Here is a 19,442-nt window from a genome sequence, read left to right as displayed (position 1 = left end):
CCAGATACTTACCCGCATGTCCATCCATGTCTGATATCAATAAATGGAAAATTGGAAAAAATTGCGTCTTAGTATCTGTACTCACACCAGCCTGAAAAATGTATCCTAACTATATTCAATAAAGTTTCTGCCAGTGTATCTAACTACACTTGAATTCATTTCAGACCTTTCAGAAGATTTCTAGAGAGATTTCTCTCTCTATAAATGAAACCATCCTTGTCGGATCTCTGCTTCTGTTGGGGATCCAGGGTACCATTGTTCAGACCAACCCGGTTCAAATGATGACTGTTCACGGGATACGTGGCCAAACCATCCATCAGCATTCGTGATGGTTTCCAGCGGATAAAGGCTAGTACTCACTGGAGTTTAGAAGGATGGGGGGGGGGGGGGGGGGGGGGGGGGATCTCGTTGAAACCCAGCAGATAATGAAAGGCATAGTGTGGAGATGGAGATACAAGTGAGGTGTGGGGAGGGAGGGAGGGAGGAGTTGTGATTGGCAAATGGGTGGAGTAAGTGCCAAATGAGTGAGATGAAAAGACAAAAGGGAGTCGGATGAGGAAGAGACGAGGAGTGAAATGTAAAGCTGGAAGAAGTGTTTGGGGTGTCGGAGGGGGGGGTGGGGGGGATGAAAGGAAAATGTGGGTCTTGAGAATGGAAGATGAGCATGCTCACGACGGAAAAGTAGAAGGGTGACTGGGAAGGTGGGAGAAATGTGCGCACACCAGGGTGGGGTAGAGAAATTGGACAATTCAATGCCTGAAGAAGGGTTTCGGCCCGAAACGTTGCCTATTTCCTTCGCTCCATAGATGCTGCTGCACCCGCTGAGTTTCTCCAGCTTTTTTGTGTAACCTTCAATGCTTATACAGTTGGGTTGTAAGCTACCCAAGTGGAAAATGTGGTTCTGTTCCTCGAGTGTGTGTGTGTGTGTGACCTCACTGGCAATGGAAGAGGCCGAGGACAGAAAGTTCGGAATGGGAAGGGGTATTAGTTACTGGGAGATCCAGCAGGACTTGGTAAACAGAGTGGAAGTATTTGGTGAAACGGCTGCCTCGTCTATGCTTGGTCTTGCTCATGCTTAGTCTATGCTTGGTCTTGCTAACTGAGACCACATCAGGAGCACCAAAAGCAGTAGACAGGTTGGAAGAGATGCATATGAACTGGAAGGGATGCTGGGGTCCCGGGATGGGGGAAGAAGCAAGGACCGGTTACAGCTGCAGAGGAAAATACTCTGTGTGTGGTTGGGTGGGATGGTCCCGATGGAAAGGGATAGGTTGGGTTATGGGATCATGTTGAAGGTGGCGGAAATGTCGGAGAATGATGTGTTGGATGCGGCAGCTGGTGGGGGCGAAAGGGCAGCACAGTGGAGCAGTGGTGGACTTGCTGCCTCACAGCGCCAGAGACCCAGGTTCGATCCTGACTACTGGTACTGTCTGCATGGAGTTGGTACGTTCTCCCTGTGACCGTATGAGTTTCCTCCCGCACTTCAAGTACGAGCAGGTTTGTAGGTTAATTAGCCTCTGTAAATTGGCCCTCGTGTGTGTGTGTAGGATAGAACCAGTGTATGGGTGATCACTGGTCTTGGTGGGCCGAAGGGCCTGTTTGCATGCCGTATCTACAAACAAAAGTGTCACCAGGGCAACAGTCACCAGTGGAGTGGTCATCAGGGCAATTGTCACCGGGCAACCATCACCATGGGAGCTGTAACCAGGGGAAACCATCACTGTGAGAGCTGTAACCAGGGGAACCATCACAATGAGAGCTGTAACCAGGGGAACTTTCACCATGACAGCTGTAACCAGGGGAACCATCACAATGAGAGCTGTAACCAGGGGAACCATCACCATGAGGGCTGTAACCAGGGGAACCATCACCATGAGGGCTGTAACCAGGGGAACCATCACCATGAGGGCTGTAACCAGGGGAACCATCACCATGAGGGCTGTAACCAGGGGAACCATCAACATGAGGGCTGTAACCAGGGGAACCATCACCATGAGGGCTGTAACCAGGGGAACCATCACCATGAGAGCTGTAACCAGGGAACCATCACCATTACAGCTCAGCATTCAACACCATTATTCCATCAAAACTGATCACCAAACTCGGTAACCTGGGCATCGACCCCTCCCTCTGCAACTGGATACTGGACTTTCTAACCAACAGACCCCAGTCTGTGAGGTTAGACAAGCACACCTCTTCAACCCTCACCCTGAACACCGGCGTTCCTCAGGGCTGTGTGCTGAGCCCCCTCCTCTACTCCCTCTTCACCTATGACTGCACACCTGTACATGGTACTAACACCATCATCAAGTATGCAGATGATACAACGGTGATTGGCCTCATCAGCAACAACGATGAGCTGGCCTACAGGGAGGAGGTCCAGCACTTAGCAGCATGGTGTGCTGACAACAACCTGGCCCTTAACTCCAAGAAGACCAAGGAGCTCATTGTAGACTTCAGGAAGTCCAGAGGCGGCACGCACACCCCCATCCACATTAACGGGACGGAGGTGGAACGTGTTTCTAGCTTCAGGTTCCTGGGAGTCAACATCTCCGATGACCTCTCTTGGACCCACAATACCTCTACTCTGATCAAGAAGGCTCATCAGCGTCTCTTCTTCCTGAGGAGACTGAAGAAGGTCCATCTGTCTCCTCAGATCCTGGTGAACTTCTACCGCTGCACCATCGAGAGCATCCTTACCAACTGCATCACAGTATGGTATGGCAACTGCTCTGTCTCCGACCGGAAGGCATTGCAGAGGGTGGTGAAAATTGCCAACGCATCACCGGTTCCTCGCTCCCCTCCATTGAGTCTGTCCAAAGCAAGCGCTGTCTGCGGAGGGCGCTCAGCATCGCCAAGGACTGCTCTCACCCCAACCACAGACTGTTTACCCTCCTACCATCCGGGAGGCGCTACAGGTCTCTCCGTTGCCGAACCAGCAGGTCGAGGAACAGCTTCTTTCCGGCGGCTGTCACTCTACTCAACAACGTACCTCGGTGACTGCCAATCACCACCCCCCCCGACACTTATTATTTTTTTATTCAAATCGTTTGCTATGTCGCTCTTCAAGGGAGATGCTAAATGCATTTCGTTGTCTCTGTACTGTACACTGACAATGACAATTAAAATTGAATCTGAATCTGATGAGAGCTGTAACCAGGGAACCCTCACCATGGGATTTGTCACCATGGCAACCGTAGTGCTGCCCGTTCCGCGCCTGTCCTTCGCTTGCTGCATGAAATCGGGGGACATTGGGCTTTATTTTATTTATTTTCCGCACCTTTGGTCCGGACGGCGTTCGCTCTCTATCACCCCCCTCCCCCGACCCGACCCGATCAGATCAGATCAATGACAGGGTGGCCCAGGCCGCCACCTCGGGGGCTTTCCGTGGCCGGCGTCGCCATGGAGCCTGATCGCCGATGTGGGGCCGCGGCCTGAGGGAGCTGGTGCCGGGCCGGAGGCTCGGCCTGAGGCTGGGCCGCAGCCTGGAGCTGGGGCTGGGGCTGGGCCGCAGCCTGGGGTCGGTGCGGGGCCTCGGCCGGAGCCGCAGCCGCAGCCTGGTCCCCGGCTACACTCTCAGCGCCACGCACCGCGCCGTCGGCAGCACCGTCAGACCCCCGGACACGTCGCTCTTCGTGCCGCTGACGGCCCGGGTCAGGCCGGTGCCCGAGGGAAACGTGGGCGCCGAGCTGAGCCAGAGCCTGAATAAGAGTGAGTGGAAGTGGGGGGGAGAGGGTGAGGGAGGTGGGAAATGAGGAATGAGGAATGGGGGGGGGGGGTGAGGTCAAGAGGTGGGGAGTGATAGAAGGAGAGGTGGGGGTTGAGGAAAGGAGGGAGAGGTGAATGAGTAAGAAGGAGGGAGAGGTGGGGGAGTGAGAGAGGTGGGGGAGTCAGAGAAGGAGGGAAGGGGTGAGATGGGGGAAGGAGGGTGGGTGAGCGAGGTAACAGCGGGCCGGGATCCTCCTGAGAAGCTGCAGGCCTGATGCCCCATTGCAGTCCGACGGGCAATATTATACACGTGACAATTAAACATCATTCAGTCAATCATTCATTCATACATTCATTCATGTGAGGGGGTGAGGGAGTTGGGAGGGTTGTGAATTGGAGGGTGTGTAGCTGGGGTTATCAGAGTGGGGGTTGGAGCATGAAGAATTGGTTAGGGTGGAGCTCAGCAGTGGTGGGGCTGGAGCAGATGAGGCCCAGGACAGAAAGTTCGGAATGGGAAGGGGTATTAGTTACTGGGAGATCCAGCAGGACTTGGTAAACAGAGTGGAAGTATTTGGCGAAACGGCTGCCTCGTCTATGCTTGGTCCTGCGGTAAACATGGCGAAAGAAAAGTTGGAAAGGGAGAGAGTGGGGCAAAGCATCGAGCGGTGAAGGTGAAATGTGAGGTCAAAGCAGAAGGTAGTTGGGAGAGAGACACAAAAAAAATGGAATAACTCAGACCATGCAGCATCTCTGGAGAAAAAGAATAGGTGACGTTTCAGGTCAGAACCCTTTTGCAGACTGAAAGTAGGGGGGGGGGGGGGGGGGGGGAGAATAAAATGAGAATCATGTTCCTGATGTCAGAGAGCAGGTGTTGCAGAACTCCCGTCAGAGAGAGGAGGAGAACTTCTTCAAAGTAGGCATTCCTTGAGCTGGGAGAGTTGGTGGCAATTGGAGGGTGTAAGATGTAGAGGGGGAGGGGGGGGCTGGATGAGGAACGGGTGGGCTGGAGAGGGATTGAGCAGAGGTGGGATATTGGGGTTGAATCTGTTCTGGCGAAGGAGGGAGATAGTGCAGTGTCATATTATGATGCACAGGAGGTTGAGGAAAATGGGCTACATGTGGTAAGCGTGGTGAAGACGAGAGAGAGAGGAGAGCAAAGTGTGAAGGAAGGAACTGCAAACTGGTTTAGACCAAAGATAGACTCAAAAAGTGGGTGGGAGTTGGTAGGATTGGTGAGAATTGGAAGGTGAAAGATGAGGAGCTGGAGTTATTGGAGTGGGAAGGATGAGGAACTGATTGGGGTGGAGGGGAGTTCAGCAGGGTTGAGGTGTTTTCATTGATTGAATGATACTGCATGGAAACAGCCCCTTTGGCCCACCGAGTCCACACCGACCATCAATCGCCTGTTCACACTAGTTCCATGTTACCCCACTTTTGCATCTGCTCCCCACACGCTAGGGGCGATATTTACAGAAGTCAATTAATCTACCAACTCTCACGTCTTTGGTTTGTGGGAGGAAACCGGAGCACCCGGAGGAAACCCATGTAGCCACAGCGAGAATGTGCAAGATCCACATAGACAGCACCCGAGGTCAGGATGCAGGAACATCCAGCGGCGAGCTTTGCTGGGTGCTCGGGCTTTGCGAGTGCGTTCGCGGATACGTGAGTCTATGTGCCTTATTGGTGGTTTGTTATTCAAACTCTGTCGTCTGAATCTGGTGATTTATTGAATATAACATGGAGTCTGCACGTTCTCCCTGTGACAGTGTGGTTGTCCTCCGGGGGCCCTGGTTTCCACACACATCCCAGAAAAATTGCCCCTGATGTACAGGCAATGGATGAGAAAGAGGGATAGCATAGAACAAGCGTGATCAGGTGATCGATGGTCAGCATGTACTCCTTGGTCCAAAAAAATCAGTTTCAATGCTGTATCTTTGAAACTAAAACGGGCTTGAATCTGACTATTCTGCTGTCTGTGCGGAGTTTGTACCTTCTCCCCGTGACCTCCGTGGGTTTTCTCTGGGTGCTCCAGTTCCCTCCATCAATCCAATGACGTACAGGTTTATAGGCTAATTGGCTTTTGTAAATTGTCGCTAGCGCTAGACAGTGTTAGTGTGCGGGGATCGCTGGTCGGCGTGAACTCGGTTGGCCCGAAGCGCCTGTTTCTGCGCTGTATCTAAACTAAACTTGGCAAACTGTAATGTTTAATATAGTGTATTTGTTCATCCTTGAATTTGGGTCAGCTACAGCCTCCTAGATGCAGGGGGAACAATGGCTGTTTTTGGTCTTTAACCCATTGTTTCTATTTAAGTGGTTTGACAGCATCTGACAATTATTTTTTACTGTTTTTGTTTAGATGATGCGCTCAAGATCTTGAATAAATTTTATAAAAGAAAAGAGATGCAGAGACTGGGAAGTGAGAGTGGCCTGGATGGTGAGTGACCAAACCCGGCATGCGATCATGTTGTGTGGGGAGGAGCTGTGGATGCTGGTTTATACCGAAGAGAGACACAAAATGGTGGAGTGACTCAGCGAGTCAGGCAGAACCTCTGGAGAAAAGGAATAGGTGACCCTTCGAGTCGGAGCCCTTCTTCAGTGCGATTGTCTTACATGCACTAAGTCTTTCTGTCTGAACACCTCTCTCATGACATAGAAAATAAAAAATAGGTGCAGGAGGAGGCCATTCAGCCCTTCGAGCCAGTACCGACATCTAGCAGAATAAACACCTAGCAGAATTAGCCCCTGTTTTCTTGAGAGTGACCAATTGTCTTCGACTGGCTGGGGTATACAAAGATTTTATTTTCGTGACTTCTCACACGTGACAATGAAGTATTCATTCATTCATTCTTTGTGCAGAATGTATGTTTCTCATAATCCCTTTTCAATCCCTCTTCTCTGCAGCTCGCCTTTTCCACCAGGCCTTCATTAGTTTTCGGAAGTACGTGATGGAAGTTGATTCCCTTAGTGTGGATCTACACATTATCCTCAATGATATTTGCTGTGGTGCAGGTGAGTGTTGCTGATTTGAGTGATTAGAGTGCAGAGCGCCTGTCCTTCCTGCCACAGAGCTAGAAGTATCTTTAGACGACATTATGGGCCTGACATTATTAGGCGATTTTTCAGGCAGTCTGAAGAAGGGTCTCGACCCGAAACGTTGCCTATTTCCTTCGCTCCATAGATGCTGCCTCACCCGCTGAATTTCTCCAGCATTTTTGTCCACCGTCAAGTCATAGCAGGTCGCTGAAAACCGGCGACTGTCAGAGTGAAACACGCGCACACACATCCCTTCCTTCAACAGCCAGTTATGCAGGCGGGGGACAGGGCAAGTGGGGGGAGAGCTGTCTGAGTGAAATTCTCACAGTGCAAAACAAATGTGATACAGACACACACCACGATGAACAGGAAGGTTGGCGCTGTAATTAAGACGGTGAAAGCACAAAGTGTACGGGAAGGGTCACGTAAGTCCTTTAAAAGAGGGGGGGAGAAGGAAGAGACGGGGTGGGGAGAAGGAGTGTGGACAACTTTTAAGAAGCCTGAGAGACACAGCTGTGAAGCTCGACGGACATTAACATTACCGGTCGGCCTTGGTTCTGAAAACTACTGTTTATGTTTTTTCCCCCCCCAATGAGCCAATGAAATTCACAGGTCAGCACCGGCTACAACCTTCGACCTCCTGGCGACCCACTACCACTGCACCTACGGCACGAGAATCCTCGCTACTCTCCATGGCGGCTTCATTCTGGCCGCCACTCATTTTTCAACATGTTGAAGAATTACCGGCAAGCAGAATGAAGCCGTGACTAGTACCGAGAATGCGGGAACTACTCACGACCATGAAGGCGACTCCCCGGCAACCACCCGCAAACATGTGGCGACTGCATAATCTCCTGTAGTCACTTAAAAAGTCGCCTAAGTGTGACAGGCCCATAAGACTTTAGAGATACAGCGTGGAAACAGGCCCTTCGACCCACAGAGTCCGCACCGACCAGCGATCACCCCATACACTAGCACTACTTTACACACTGGGGACAATTTACAATTTTTACCAAAGCCAATTAACTTATAAATCTGTACACCTTTAGAGTGTGAGAGGAAACCGGAGCACCCGGAGAAAAACCCACACGGTCACAGGGAGAAAGTACAAACGCCGCAGAGACAGCATCCAGAATCAGGACCGAACCCGGGTCTCTGGCACTGTAAGGCAGCAACTCTACTCTGTGCCGCCCATGGGTCTAACTGTAGGTCTTGATCACATTTTTCACAGACTTAATTGAAATGGTAAAAGTGGAAATCTGAATTCAAATAAAAATGTTGGAATCATGGAGTAGTCCAGAAAGTACCTTGGAGAGAAATAATAATGTTTCATTCATATACAGAGCCATAGTATGATAGATAAGGAATTCTAGCTATAAGATCCAGTTGCAGAAGCTGGAATAACAGCAGATCTGGCCGCATCTCTGAAGAAGAACATGGATTTGTGACTTTTTTGGGTCGGGACGCTTCTTCAGACTGGTGGGAATAATGAGAAGATCTGTTTCTTAAGCCTAATTGAAATATCACGAGCATTCTTAAGAAGAGTCTAGACCCGAAACGTCACCTATTTCTTCGCTCCATAGACGCTGCCTCACCCGCTGAGTTTCTCCAGCATTTTTGTCTACCTTTAAACATTCTAGACATCACATGAATGGACCTGAATGCCTCGGTCACTTTAGAAATACATTTGCTTTTGCCAGGAAGTCACAACCCTCTTAAAATGATCAAATGCTCTAAATTTTGCAAGATTTTACGTGTGTGACAACAGCCAATAAGCAGTAATGTAAAGTACACTGATGCAGATACTAGGTTATTCCTCCTCCTGCCTCATTTTCTCCCACTAGTGGAAACATCATCTCCGTATCCACTCTATCCAGGCCATTCACTATTCGGTCAGTTTCAATTATGTCTTCCCCTCAACTTTCTAAACTCCAGCGCGTACAATAATAATAATAATAAATTTTATTTATGGGCGCCTTTCAAGAGTCTCAAAGACACCTTACAAAAATTTAGCAAGTAGAGGAAAAACATGTATGCGGAATGAAATAAATAGTAGAGACATGACTAGTACACAAATAGTAGAGACATGACTAGTACAGACAGAATTCAATTCAAAACACAATATGAGGCAATTCAAGCACAGATGAAAAGGGAGGGGGACGTGGGGCTAAGGATAGGCAGAGATGAAGAGATGGGTCTTGAGGCGGGACTGGAAGATGGTGAGGGACACAGAATTGCGGATCAGTTGGGGGAGGGAATTCCAGAGCCTGGGAGCTGCCCTGGAGAAGGCTCTGTCCCCAAAACTGCGGAGGTTGGATTTGTAGATGGAGAGGAGACCGGCTGATGTGGATCTGAAGGACCGTGAGGGTTGGTAGGGGGAGAGGAGGTCAGTGAGATATGGGGGAGCCAGATGGTGGAGGGCTTTGTAGGTGAGGATCAGGATTTTGTAGGTGATCCATGGGAGATGGGAAGCCAGTGAAGTTGTTTGAGGACTGGAGTGATGTGATGCCAGGATTTGGTGTGGGTGATGAGTCGGGCGGCTGCGTTCTGGACCAGTTGGAGTCGGTTGATGTAGGTGTAGCTGATGCCAAGGAGAAGTGAGTTACAGTAGTCCAGTCGGGAGGAGATGAAGGCCCAGTGGCAGCAAATGCTCATCAAACATTCTTGCTACAGCTTCACAGGATCGATGGCAGATAAATACAATAAATTATCAGCTTTCCTAAGTAATCTAGACCACGAGAGTGCGAAAAACTAAAATATAAAGAGCAACCATAGTAAGGCACCAACATAAAAACATAGAAAATAGGTGCAGGAGGAGGCCATTCGGCCCTTCGAGCCTGCACCGCCATTCATTGTGATCATGGATGATCGTCCCCTATCAATAACCCGTTCCTGTCTTCTCCCCATATCCCTTGACTCCACTAGCCCCTAGGCATGAGGGGCTAGTGGAGTCAACATGAGGCAGCATCTTTTGTAGAGGGAAATTCTGTCTCACATTTCTGACTGAGGTTTTTTGTGGAAGTAAAATTGTCGAAGGCAGGGCAGTGCATGGACTTTAGCAACGTCAAACTTGGTAGCTGGTCCAGAAAGTGAAGCACTTGGCATCTAGTTTATCCGTCCACCATCTATTGGGCGTCAGTGGCACAATGGTAGAGTTGTTGCCTCACATCGCTGTATCTCTAAAGTCTAAAGCGTCGCCACACTCCGGTGTCATCTTCAGTAGTGGAGATTAGTTTAATTTGGCATCATGTTGGGCATGGACATTGTGGGCTGAAGGACCTGTTCCTGTGCTCTACTGTTCTAGGGTCCGTGAAAGATTTCTGCTTTAACGCTCGCTGTGCTTCACAGGGTGGTGTTGAACGCCCTCCTGTCCTACTCGGTACCGGTCCACGTGCTGGCACTTTGACCGATTTGGTGGATGGGATGTTGCATGTATTGTACACGCTCATTTAATGATAACATTTACTTGCAGGTCACGTCGACGACCTCTTTCCATATTTCATGAGACATGCCAAACAGATTTTCCCCATGTTGGACTGCATGGAGGATTTGCGGAAGATAAGTGATCTAAGATTGCCGGCCAACTGGTAAGATGCTACGGGGTCTCCCTCTCTATAAAAGCTCGTATAAACCCTGGTGTCAGCTACTGAGGTTGACTACAGTGGGGAGGGGTGGCAGAGTCATGGTGTGTAGCTTCTGCCTATAGACTACTTCAATGGGGATCTCTGAATGGGGATTGAAGGTCCAGGATTCTGGTTGTCTTCCCCCATTTCCACGTCAGGTTTGCCCAACTACTCTCAGCGTACCAACAGAATTCTCTTATCAGGTCACATTTCTTTCTCAACTCAGGATTTTCATTTCAAGGAGCAGAATAAGTCCATTCGCCCATCAAGTCTCCTCCGCCATTCAATCATGGCTGATCTAACTCTCCCTCTCAACCTCATTCTCCTGCCTTCGCCCCATAACCCCTGATGCCCCAACTAATCAAGAATCAGTCAATTTCCTTTTGGAGGGGTATTAATAAATGCAACTTCTTAACGTGCTGTTTCTGTGAACTCGAGTGTCAAGAGAGAGTCAAGAATCAAGAAAGAGGCAAGAATCTCCAATTGTCGTATGGACCGACAACAGAACAGTGACATTTTTACTTGCAGCAGCATAACAGGCCCCTAAACACACGAGGTTGGATTTGTAAACTGAAGTTGGATATCTCAATTAAATGTTCAATTAAAAGAAATGCAGTTTAATTCTTGGTTTGCGTGAAAACGGACCCATGCTCGGTTTTGTCGCACTTGGTATGAGCGTCAATCCCATTTTTATTGTTTTCCCTGGAATGCCGGAGGTTGAAGGAAGTTCAAGTTTAGTTTTGGAGATACAGCATGGAAACAGGCCCTTCGGCCCACCGAGTCCGCACTGACCAGCGATCCCCGCACATTAACACAAGCCTTCCACACACTTGGGACAATTTCCACTTATACCCAGTATACAAACTCAAGCCAATTAACTTACAGATCTGTACGTCTTTGGAGTGTGGGAGGAAACCGAAGATCTAGGAGAAAACCCACGCAGTCACGGGAAGAACATACAAACTCCGTACAGACAGCACCCATAGTTGGGATCGTGGGGGCCTTGAATGCATTCGCCAGGGATGGTGGTGGAGGCAGATATATGATAGTCACGTTTAAGAGGCTTTTGGATAGGCACATGGAATAGAGGGGTATGGATCATGTACAGGCAGATGAGATCAGGTTAACATAGCATCATGTTCAGCACAAACATTGTGGGCCGAAGGGCCCGTTCCTGTGCGGTACTGTTCTACGTTCTTGTTCATGTTGACTGCAACTGGAAAATGTTAGGGTGTGATGTCCTGGCAGCCACCATCTCGATCATTCCGACTTCAGTAGCAAATCAGACTCTCTGCAATGAAATACTTGCCTCTTTCTTGCCTTAACATGGTCTTCATAGTGTAGCTTTACACCCCAGTGTGATTGACAATATTGCTCCAGATTTTATTTTCGCTGTGCCATTGTTGTTCTGGGAAATCACAGTGGAACAAGATGCCTGTTCCTTTACAGAAACATGAGCTGCAGATGTTGGTTTACAGAAAAGGACCTTTAATCTAAAGCGGCAGAGTTGCTGCCTTACAACGCCAGGGACCTGAGTTCGTTCCTGACCATGGGCGCTGTCTCTACGGAGTTTGTACGTTCTCCCTGTGACCGTGTGAATTTCCTCTGGGTGCTCCGGTTTCCTCCCACGCCCCAAAGAACTACTGGTTTGTAGGTTAATTTGGCTTTGGTAAAAATTGTAAATTGTCCCTAGTCAGTAGGATAGTGCTAGTGTACGGGAGATCGCTGGTCGGCGCGGACTTGGTGGGCCAACGAGCCTTTTTCTGCTCACTATCTCTAAAACTAAAACCGTGCTGGGCAGGCAGCATCTCTGAAAAAAAGGTAGCATTCTCCAGAGATGCTGCCTGCGCTGCTGAGTTACTCCAGCACTTTGCATCCTTTTGTGGAAATCATCATCTGCAGTTTTGTGTTTTTTACAGAAACATGAGTCCCTGAATAGTACACAAAAAAAGGCTGGAGAAACTCAGCGGGTGCAGCAGCATCTATGGAGCGAAGGAAATAGGCAACGTTTCGGGCCAAAACCCTTCTTCAGTTCTCTAGTCCCTGAATAGTGTTTGCTAAGAGGGAAACTGCAGATGCTGGAGAATCGAAGGTTACACAGAAAAGCTGGAGAAACTCAGCGGGTGCAGCAGCATCTATGGAGCGAAGGAAATAGGCAACGTTTCGGGCCGAAACCCTTCTTCAGACTGATCGGGGAGTCTACACCCCCGGGGCATGAACATCGAATTCTCCCAATTCTGTTAGTCCTTGCTGTCTCCTCCCCTTCCTCAGCTCCCCTGCTGTCTCCTCCCACCCTCCAGCCTTCTGGCTACTCCTCCTTTTCCCTTTCTTGTCCCCACCCACCCCCACCCCCGATCAGTCTGAAGAAGGGTTTCGGCCCGAAACGTTGCCTATTTCCTTCGCTCCATAGATGCTGCTGCACCCGCTGAGTTTCTCCCAGCTTTTCTGTGTAACCTAGTCCCTGAATAGTGTCAGGCACTTTGGGGCCATCTTGAGGCTATGGAAGGCATTGCAATGCAAAATATTTCCGCTGGTGAGAAGTATTTCTGCCTCGCGGCTTATTCCTTCTGGCTTGTCCCACGTAGCTAACACTCAAATATTACTTTCCTCCAGGTATCCAGACGCCAGAGCAATTCAGAGAAAGATCATTTTTCACGCTGGCCCGACGAACAGTGGAAAAACGCACAAGGCCATTCAGAGCTTCTTAGCGGCCAAGTCAGGAGTCTATTGTGGTCCTCTGAAACTACTCGCTCACGAGATCTATCGAAAGAGTAATGATGCTGTCAGTATGTCTGATTATTTCTACCGTGATACAAGCCACTGTTCTGTAGATTCTCAATAAGTTTCATATAGGATTAATTTAAACAGTAATCTCAGTGGGAAATGTGCTGCTGTATCTTATGTCAATAGAGGTGTGTTTTCTTGATTCCTGACCAATAATGGTACACAGTACAGGAACCGGCCCTTAACCCACACTGTGACATGGTTGAACATGATGCCAAGTTAAACTAATGTCCTCTGCAAAGGTGGGCGACATGGTGGCGCAGCGGTAGAGTTGCTGCCTTACAGCGCCAGAGTCCTGGATTTGATTCTGACTATGGGTGTTGTCTTCGATTTCCCTATTCTGGGCAAAAGACCTTGAGCCGATCTGTTCCTCTCATGATTTTGTACACTTCTATAAAATGACGTGTATTATTTATTTATCTAGTAAGGATATGGAATCACAGCGGGTTACTAGTTAAGTAGGAAGGAACTGCGGATGCTGGTTTACACCAAAGTTAGACACAAAAAGCTGGAGTAACTCAGCGGGATGGGCAGCATCTCTGGAGAGAAGGAATGGGTGACGTTTCAGGTCGAGACCCTTCAGGTCTGAACCATATACAACCATATAACCATATAACCTGAAGAATGGTCTCGACCTGAAACGTCACCCATTCCTTCTCTCCAGAGATGCTGCCCGTCCTGCTGAGTAACTCCAGCTTTTTGTGTCAATCTTTGGGATTGCTTTTTATGTTCTACCTTTTAAAGCGATCGACAAACCATATTGGGGAAATGTGAGGAAGAATTTATTGATGTCGAGTGATTATGATGTGGAGCTCCCTGCCCAGTAAGAGTGGTAGAAATGGATTGCAAAAAGCAATGAACGGATACAAAATAATTTGCAGGGCTTCTGTCTTTAATTGAACTTTATCGTGCACGAAAGGTCGTACCTTTATCTGTCTGCTGTGGACCGCTTGATTGTAATCCTGTATTGTTTTTGACAAGATAGCACTCAACGAAAAGTTTTTCACTGTACCTCGGCCCACTTGACTATACGTGGTTCAACGGAAGGCAGTCGACCCATGTCGCCTGCACCATTGAAATGTGCAGCGTAACGACACCGTGTATGTGCAACCTTCATCACCTTTTGCCTGCACTTCGGCAGCAAATGACGTTTAGGAGCCTGATTTACCCTGTTGTTAAAGTGTGATGCTTGGCTGTGCAGTTTCATTGATAACTTGGAGAAATATGCAAACAAGCATGAAAATAGACACATTACAATTAGAGTTTACATAGGCACACACTTGACTATACGTGGTTCAATGGTGCTTTTATCTTCATGTGCAAACACGCAGGAAGGCACATTCAATGTGTTCTATCCATTTATATCACGAGGACTGGATTACAAAAACAGAGATGTAACACTGAGGCTCTATAAGGCGCTGGTCAGGCCATATTTAGCGTATGTGAGCAAATTTGGTCCCCACATTCAAGGAAGGATGTGCTGGCTCTAGAGAGAGAAATGATGTTTCTACTAGTGGGAGAGTCTAGGACCGGAGGCCACAGCCTCAGATTTAAAGGTTGCTCTTTTAGAGAGGAGGGACTTCTTTAGTCAGAGGGTCATTATTCTGTGGAACTCATTGACACAGAAGGCTGTGGAGGCCAAGTCAGTGGATATTTTTAAGGCAGATAGATAAATTCTTGATTAGAACGGGTGTCAAGGGTTATGGGGAGCAGGCAGGAAAATGGGATTAGGAGGCGGCGGAGTAGACTCCATGGGCCGAATGGCCTTATTCTGCTCCTATAACTTGTGATCTAGTGAAATTATTTTCTTACGTACAGGCCATTACAGTATAATAAATTAAACTAAATCTATAACAACATTTAAGAGACATTTGAATAGGTACATGAACAGGAAAGGTGTAGAGGGACATGGATCAAATGTGGACAGGTGAGAGCAGCCTAGATGGTGCATGGACAAGTTGGGCCTGTTGTCCCTGTGATTGCGTGGACTTTCGGTTTCTTCTCACATTCCAAAGTCGTGCAGGTTTGTCGGTTACTTGGCCTCTGTCCCTCGGGTGTTGGATAGAACTAGTGTATGAGCGATTGCTGATCGGCGTGGACACGGTTGGCCGAAAACCCGCGCTGTATCTCTAGACTAAACCAAGATGGACTAGTTGTGTGAGGTGTAGTCTCTGTTCAGGAAAGATGGATGATGATTTGAAGGTAAAGGGGAAAGATGGTGTATATATTGTAAAGCAAACAGTGAACATGTCGATTGGCAAATTGTGAACTTTCTACCTGTGACCAGCTTAAAAAAAAAACGAATCTGGCAGTATCTCTGAAGTACAAATGCTCAGTTTCAGTTTTTTAGAACGGCTACAAAATCCTGCAAGGTATTTGAACTGCTTGTGCTTCATTTCAAGGGCGTGCCGTGCGACTTGGTGACTGGGGAAGAGCGTACCTTCGTTGCTGCAGACGGAAGGCAGTCGACCCATGTCGCCTGCACCATTGAAATGTCCAGCGTAACGACACCGTGTATGTGCAACCCCTCTTCTTCATCACCTTTTGCCTGCACTTCGGCAGCAAATGACGTTTAGGAGCCTGATTTACCCTGTTGTTAAAGTGTGATGCTTGGCTGTGCAGTTTCATTGATAACTTGGAGAAATAAGCAAACAAGCATGACAATAGACACATTACAATTAGAGTTTACATAGGTACATAGACAATAGGTGCGGGAGTAGGCCCTTCGAGCAAGCACCGCCATTCAATAGATCATGGCTGATCATCCACAATCAGTACCGCGTTCCTGCCTTCTCCCCATATTCCTTAACTCCGCTAGCCCTCCGAGCTCTATCTAACTCTCTCTTGAAAGCATCCAGGTAATTGGCCTCCACTGGCTTCTGAGGCAGAGAATTCCACAGATTCACAACTCTGGGCGAAAAACCTTATGCTCATATCCGTTTTAAATGGCTACCCCTTATTTTTAAACTGTGGCCCCTGGTTCTGCACTCCCCCAACATCGGGAACATGTTGCCTGCCTCTAGCGTGTCTAACCCCTTAATAACCTTCCATCTAACTCTCTTTTGAATGCATCCAGTCAATCGGCCTCCACTGCCTTCTGAGGCAGAGAATTCCACAAATTCACAACATTCTGTGTGAAAAGGTTTTTTCCTCATCTCCGTTCTAAATGGCCTACCGGCCTCAATGTGGGTGAACCGCACTTGAGGCTGCACCGCCCATAAAGCGGGCAGTTTCAGGGCCACCGTGTTTTGCTGGGCGGGCTGGGCCTCGAGGTTTTCGGCGACGTTCATAGTCGGTATCCAAAATCACGATCGGACCGGCGGGGGTCACCACTTTGGCGAGACAGGCAGGTTGACTAAAACAAATTTTTATTTGGAATCAACAAACAAAAGGGAGTACGCGAAAACCGCGTGTTGGTCAGCCAAATATATAATAGCTCCTGCTACACGGGAGCAGCGCTGTCGAATAGCCCGCGAAAACACACACACCCCCCCCCCCCCCCCACGATCACGCGATGGCAACTGCCAATAGAGAAGGTTCGCATTTCCCCAAGCCTCTGCGCCACCATGCCATACCTCGTGTGTCTCTATACTGCTCTTTATTTGAGTTAGTTCCATATCAGATGACCAATCACCTAATGTCCTTTTGCCAAAATAATCGGCTGTGTGGCTTTCTCACCCCCTCTTGCAGCAGTTTTATTCATTCTAGGGGGGAAGGATTTTGTAATAGTGGTGGTGGTGATTCTGGTGAGCGAGGCGTCGAGGAGGAGTGGCAGTAGACTCCAACAGGACATCGTGCCGGGATATTGCAAGGAGAGAGGCAGTGAGCGGGGAAGGGGCTTAGTGCATGTGGAGCCAACGAAATCAGCACGGTAGCGGTAGAGTTGCTGCCTTACAGCGCTTGCACCGCCGGAGGCCTGGGTTCGATCCCAACTACGGGCGCTGTGTACGGAGTTTGTGCGTTCTCCCCGAAGGGCCTGTTTCCGCGCTGTATCTCTAAACTAAAGAAAAAGCCTGTGAACAAATGGAGGTCCCCGTGTGGAAATTCACTCTGTACGATGCTTTTGCAGATGAAATTGCTGTCATCGATGAAATCCAAATGATTCGTGATCCTTCCAGAGGATGGGCTTGGACCAGGGCACTATTAGGTAGGTGGTCCATGTCAATGGGACAGTGTGCACCACATGTACTCGGTATTTCCACCAAGCCATACCTGTGTGATTATATGGACTTGGCAATATCTCTGTAAAGTTTGAAGGGACTGTGTTAAACTTCCAAAGACACAAAGTGCTGGAGTAATTTAACGGCTCAAGCAGCATCTCTGGAGGACATGGAGAGGTGACATCTTGGGTCGGGGTCCTTCTTCAAACTGATCCCGACCCGAAACGTCACCTATCCATGTTCTCCAAAGATGCTGCCTGAGCGGCTGAATTACCCCAGCACTTTGTCTGTTTGTCTGGTAAACCAACACTTGCAGTTCCTTCTTTATATTTTATTTTATTAGAAGTAAGTACAGTCATATGGCACCAAAGTGCCTAATATATATTTTCATAATACATTTTATGTACAACTTCTTTTTTTTTTTTTTTTTGTTACATTGAAAAAAGATGAAAATAAGAAAAAGAAGTTAGATAGTAAAGGATAGAAAGATGTGAAATATATAGTGTGTGAAGAAAGAAAACGAGTAAATGAAGAAAGTTGAGAGAGAAAATAGTGAAAAGAAAAGGAGATCATTATTTATAATCTTGACCAACCCTCGTCCAGTCATGAAACAGTTATTTTTTACAATTGTGTTGCACCATATGATTCCAAAAAAAAGACGAATGGAGACCAACTCGTTATGAATTGGTCTGATTTATCCATTAGGAGGAATCGCATTTCCTCAAGATGAGCGGTGTCCAACATACTTGCAATCCACATTTTAAGCGTTGGTATTGATGTACCCTTCCAAAATTTAAGTATTAATTTTTTTGCTATTATTAAACCATAGTTAAGGAATAGATTTTGAGATGTGTTCAATTTATTCCCATCTTCCATTACACCAAATATAATCATTTCAGTATTAGGTTCCATTCTTGTCTTGAATAATTTTGTAAGTATTTCAAAAATATCATTCCAAAATCTATAAAGTTTTATGCAGGAAACTAAGGAGTGTGTTATAGTTGCCTTTTGGGCTAGACATTTATCACAAGTGGCGGATATATTTGGATAAAATTTGTTCAATCTTGTTTTTGAATAATATAATCTATGTACAATTTTAAATTGAATTAGATTATGTCTTACATTAATTGAACATTTGTGAATATATATCAGGTATTTTTCCCATTTAACCTTCGTAATTTTTATCATTAATTCCCGTTCCCACTCTTCTCTAAGTACCTCTGTCGATGGTAGGTCTATATTTAGAATACTACAGGTGCACAACCTTTTATCCGAAAGCCTTGGGACCAGACACTTTTCGTAATTCAGAATTTTTCGGCTTTCGGAATGGAAGATTTTTAGCGTAGATTTTGACGGCTGGCGCAGTGGTAGAGTGCTCGGCTCGTATCCGCAAGGTCGCGAGTTTGCGCCTCGATCCCGGCAGTTACTCGATCGCGAGTTTGAGTCTTCAATGTAGTTTTTTCTTGCAGAATAGGAGAGAATAGGGAGGGTTAGGCTGGGATCATTCTCTGCGAGATGATCTTAGCGCGGGAGACAGGTGTAGGAGAGGTGTACTGACTGTGTGGGCAGAACTTTGGAAGTGATTGCCCACCATTCTCAAAAGCCGCTGTGTCTCCCTGTCCCTCCAACTCCAGAGGAATCCGCTCCCCAATGGGCCGCTACGGCGACAAGTGGCAGTTCGCCCACAGCCCGAGCTGCGCCGCCTCATCCGCAACCCGGGTTCCTCTGGAGTTGGAGCGGGGCTGGGCTAGAGTTCTTGCTGGCTGTGAGTCTCTGGGATCTCCGTGCTTGCAGTGGGCCTGGGGGTCGGTGTCCCGATGAGGGGGCGCAGCTCGGGCTGTGGGCGAACTGCCACTTGTCGCTGTAGCGGCGCATCGGGGAGCGGCTTCTGGTGGTCCTGACATCTCTCAGCTCCTGTCCAGGGGGGTGGCCGGAGACGTCAGGACCAACAGGAACCCGCTCCCCGATGCGCCGCTACAGCGACAAGGGGCAGTTCGCCCACAGCCCGAGCTGCGCCCCCTCATCCGCAACCCGGGTTCCTCTGGAGTTGGAGCGGGGCTGGGCTAGAGTTGCTGCTGGCTGTGAGTCTCCGGGATCTCCGTGCTTGCAGTCGGTGTCCCGTTAGTCCTGACGT

General features: G+C 48.2%; 1 protein-coding gene across 1 annotated transcript in view; it reads left to right on the top strand.

Annotated features, from left to right (window-relative positions):
* The first annotated feature begins 3,378 nt into the window (after positions 1–3,378).
* supv3l1 (SUV3-like helicase) overlaps positions 3,379–19,442 on the top strand; it is a 32,082-nt gene continuing 16,018 nt past the window's right edge. Inside the window, exons 1-7 of the mRNA XM_055647306.1 lie at positions 3,379–3,711; positions 6,065–6,142; positions 6,610–6,717; positions 10,214–10,328; positions 12,978–13,146; positions 15,551–15,662; positions 17,218–17,295. Of these exons, the coding sequence (XP_055503281.1) occupies positions 3,420–3,711; positions 6,065–6,142; positions 6,610–6,717; positions 10,214–10,328; positions 12,978–13,146; positions 15,551–15,662; positions 17,218–17,295 (952 nt within the window). The 5' untranslated portion in view covers positions 3,379–3,419. The remainder of the gene's footprint in view (positions 3,712–6,064; positions 6,143–6,609; positions 6,718–10,213; positions 10,329–12,977; positions 13,147–15,550; positions 15,663–17,217; positions 17,296–19,442) is intronic.

This window comes from Leucoraja erinacea, chromosome 15, assembly GCF_028641065.1.
Source record: "Leucoraja erinacea ecotype New England chromosome 15, Leri_hhj_1, whole genome shotgun sequence".
Classification (NCBI taxonomy): Eukaryota; Metazoa; Chordata; class Chondrichthyes; order Rajiformes; family Rajidae; genus Leucoraja; species Leucoraja erinaceus.
Note: the sequence above shows the minus strand (reverse complement) of the source record. Positions and strands in the feature narration are given on the sequence as shown.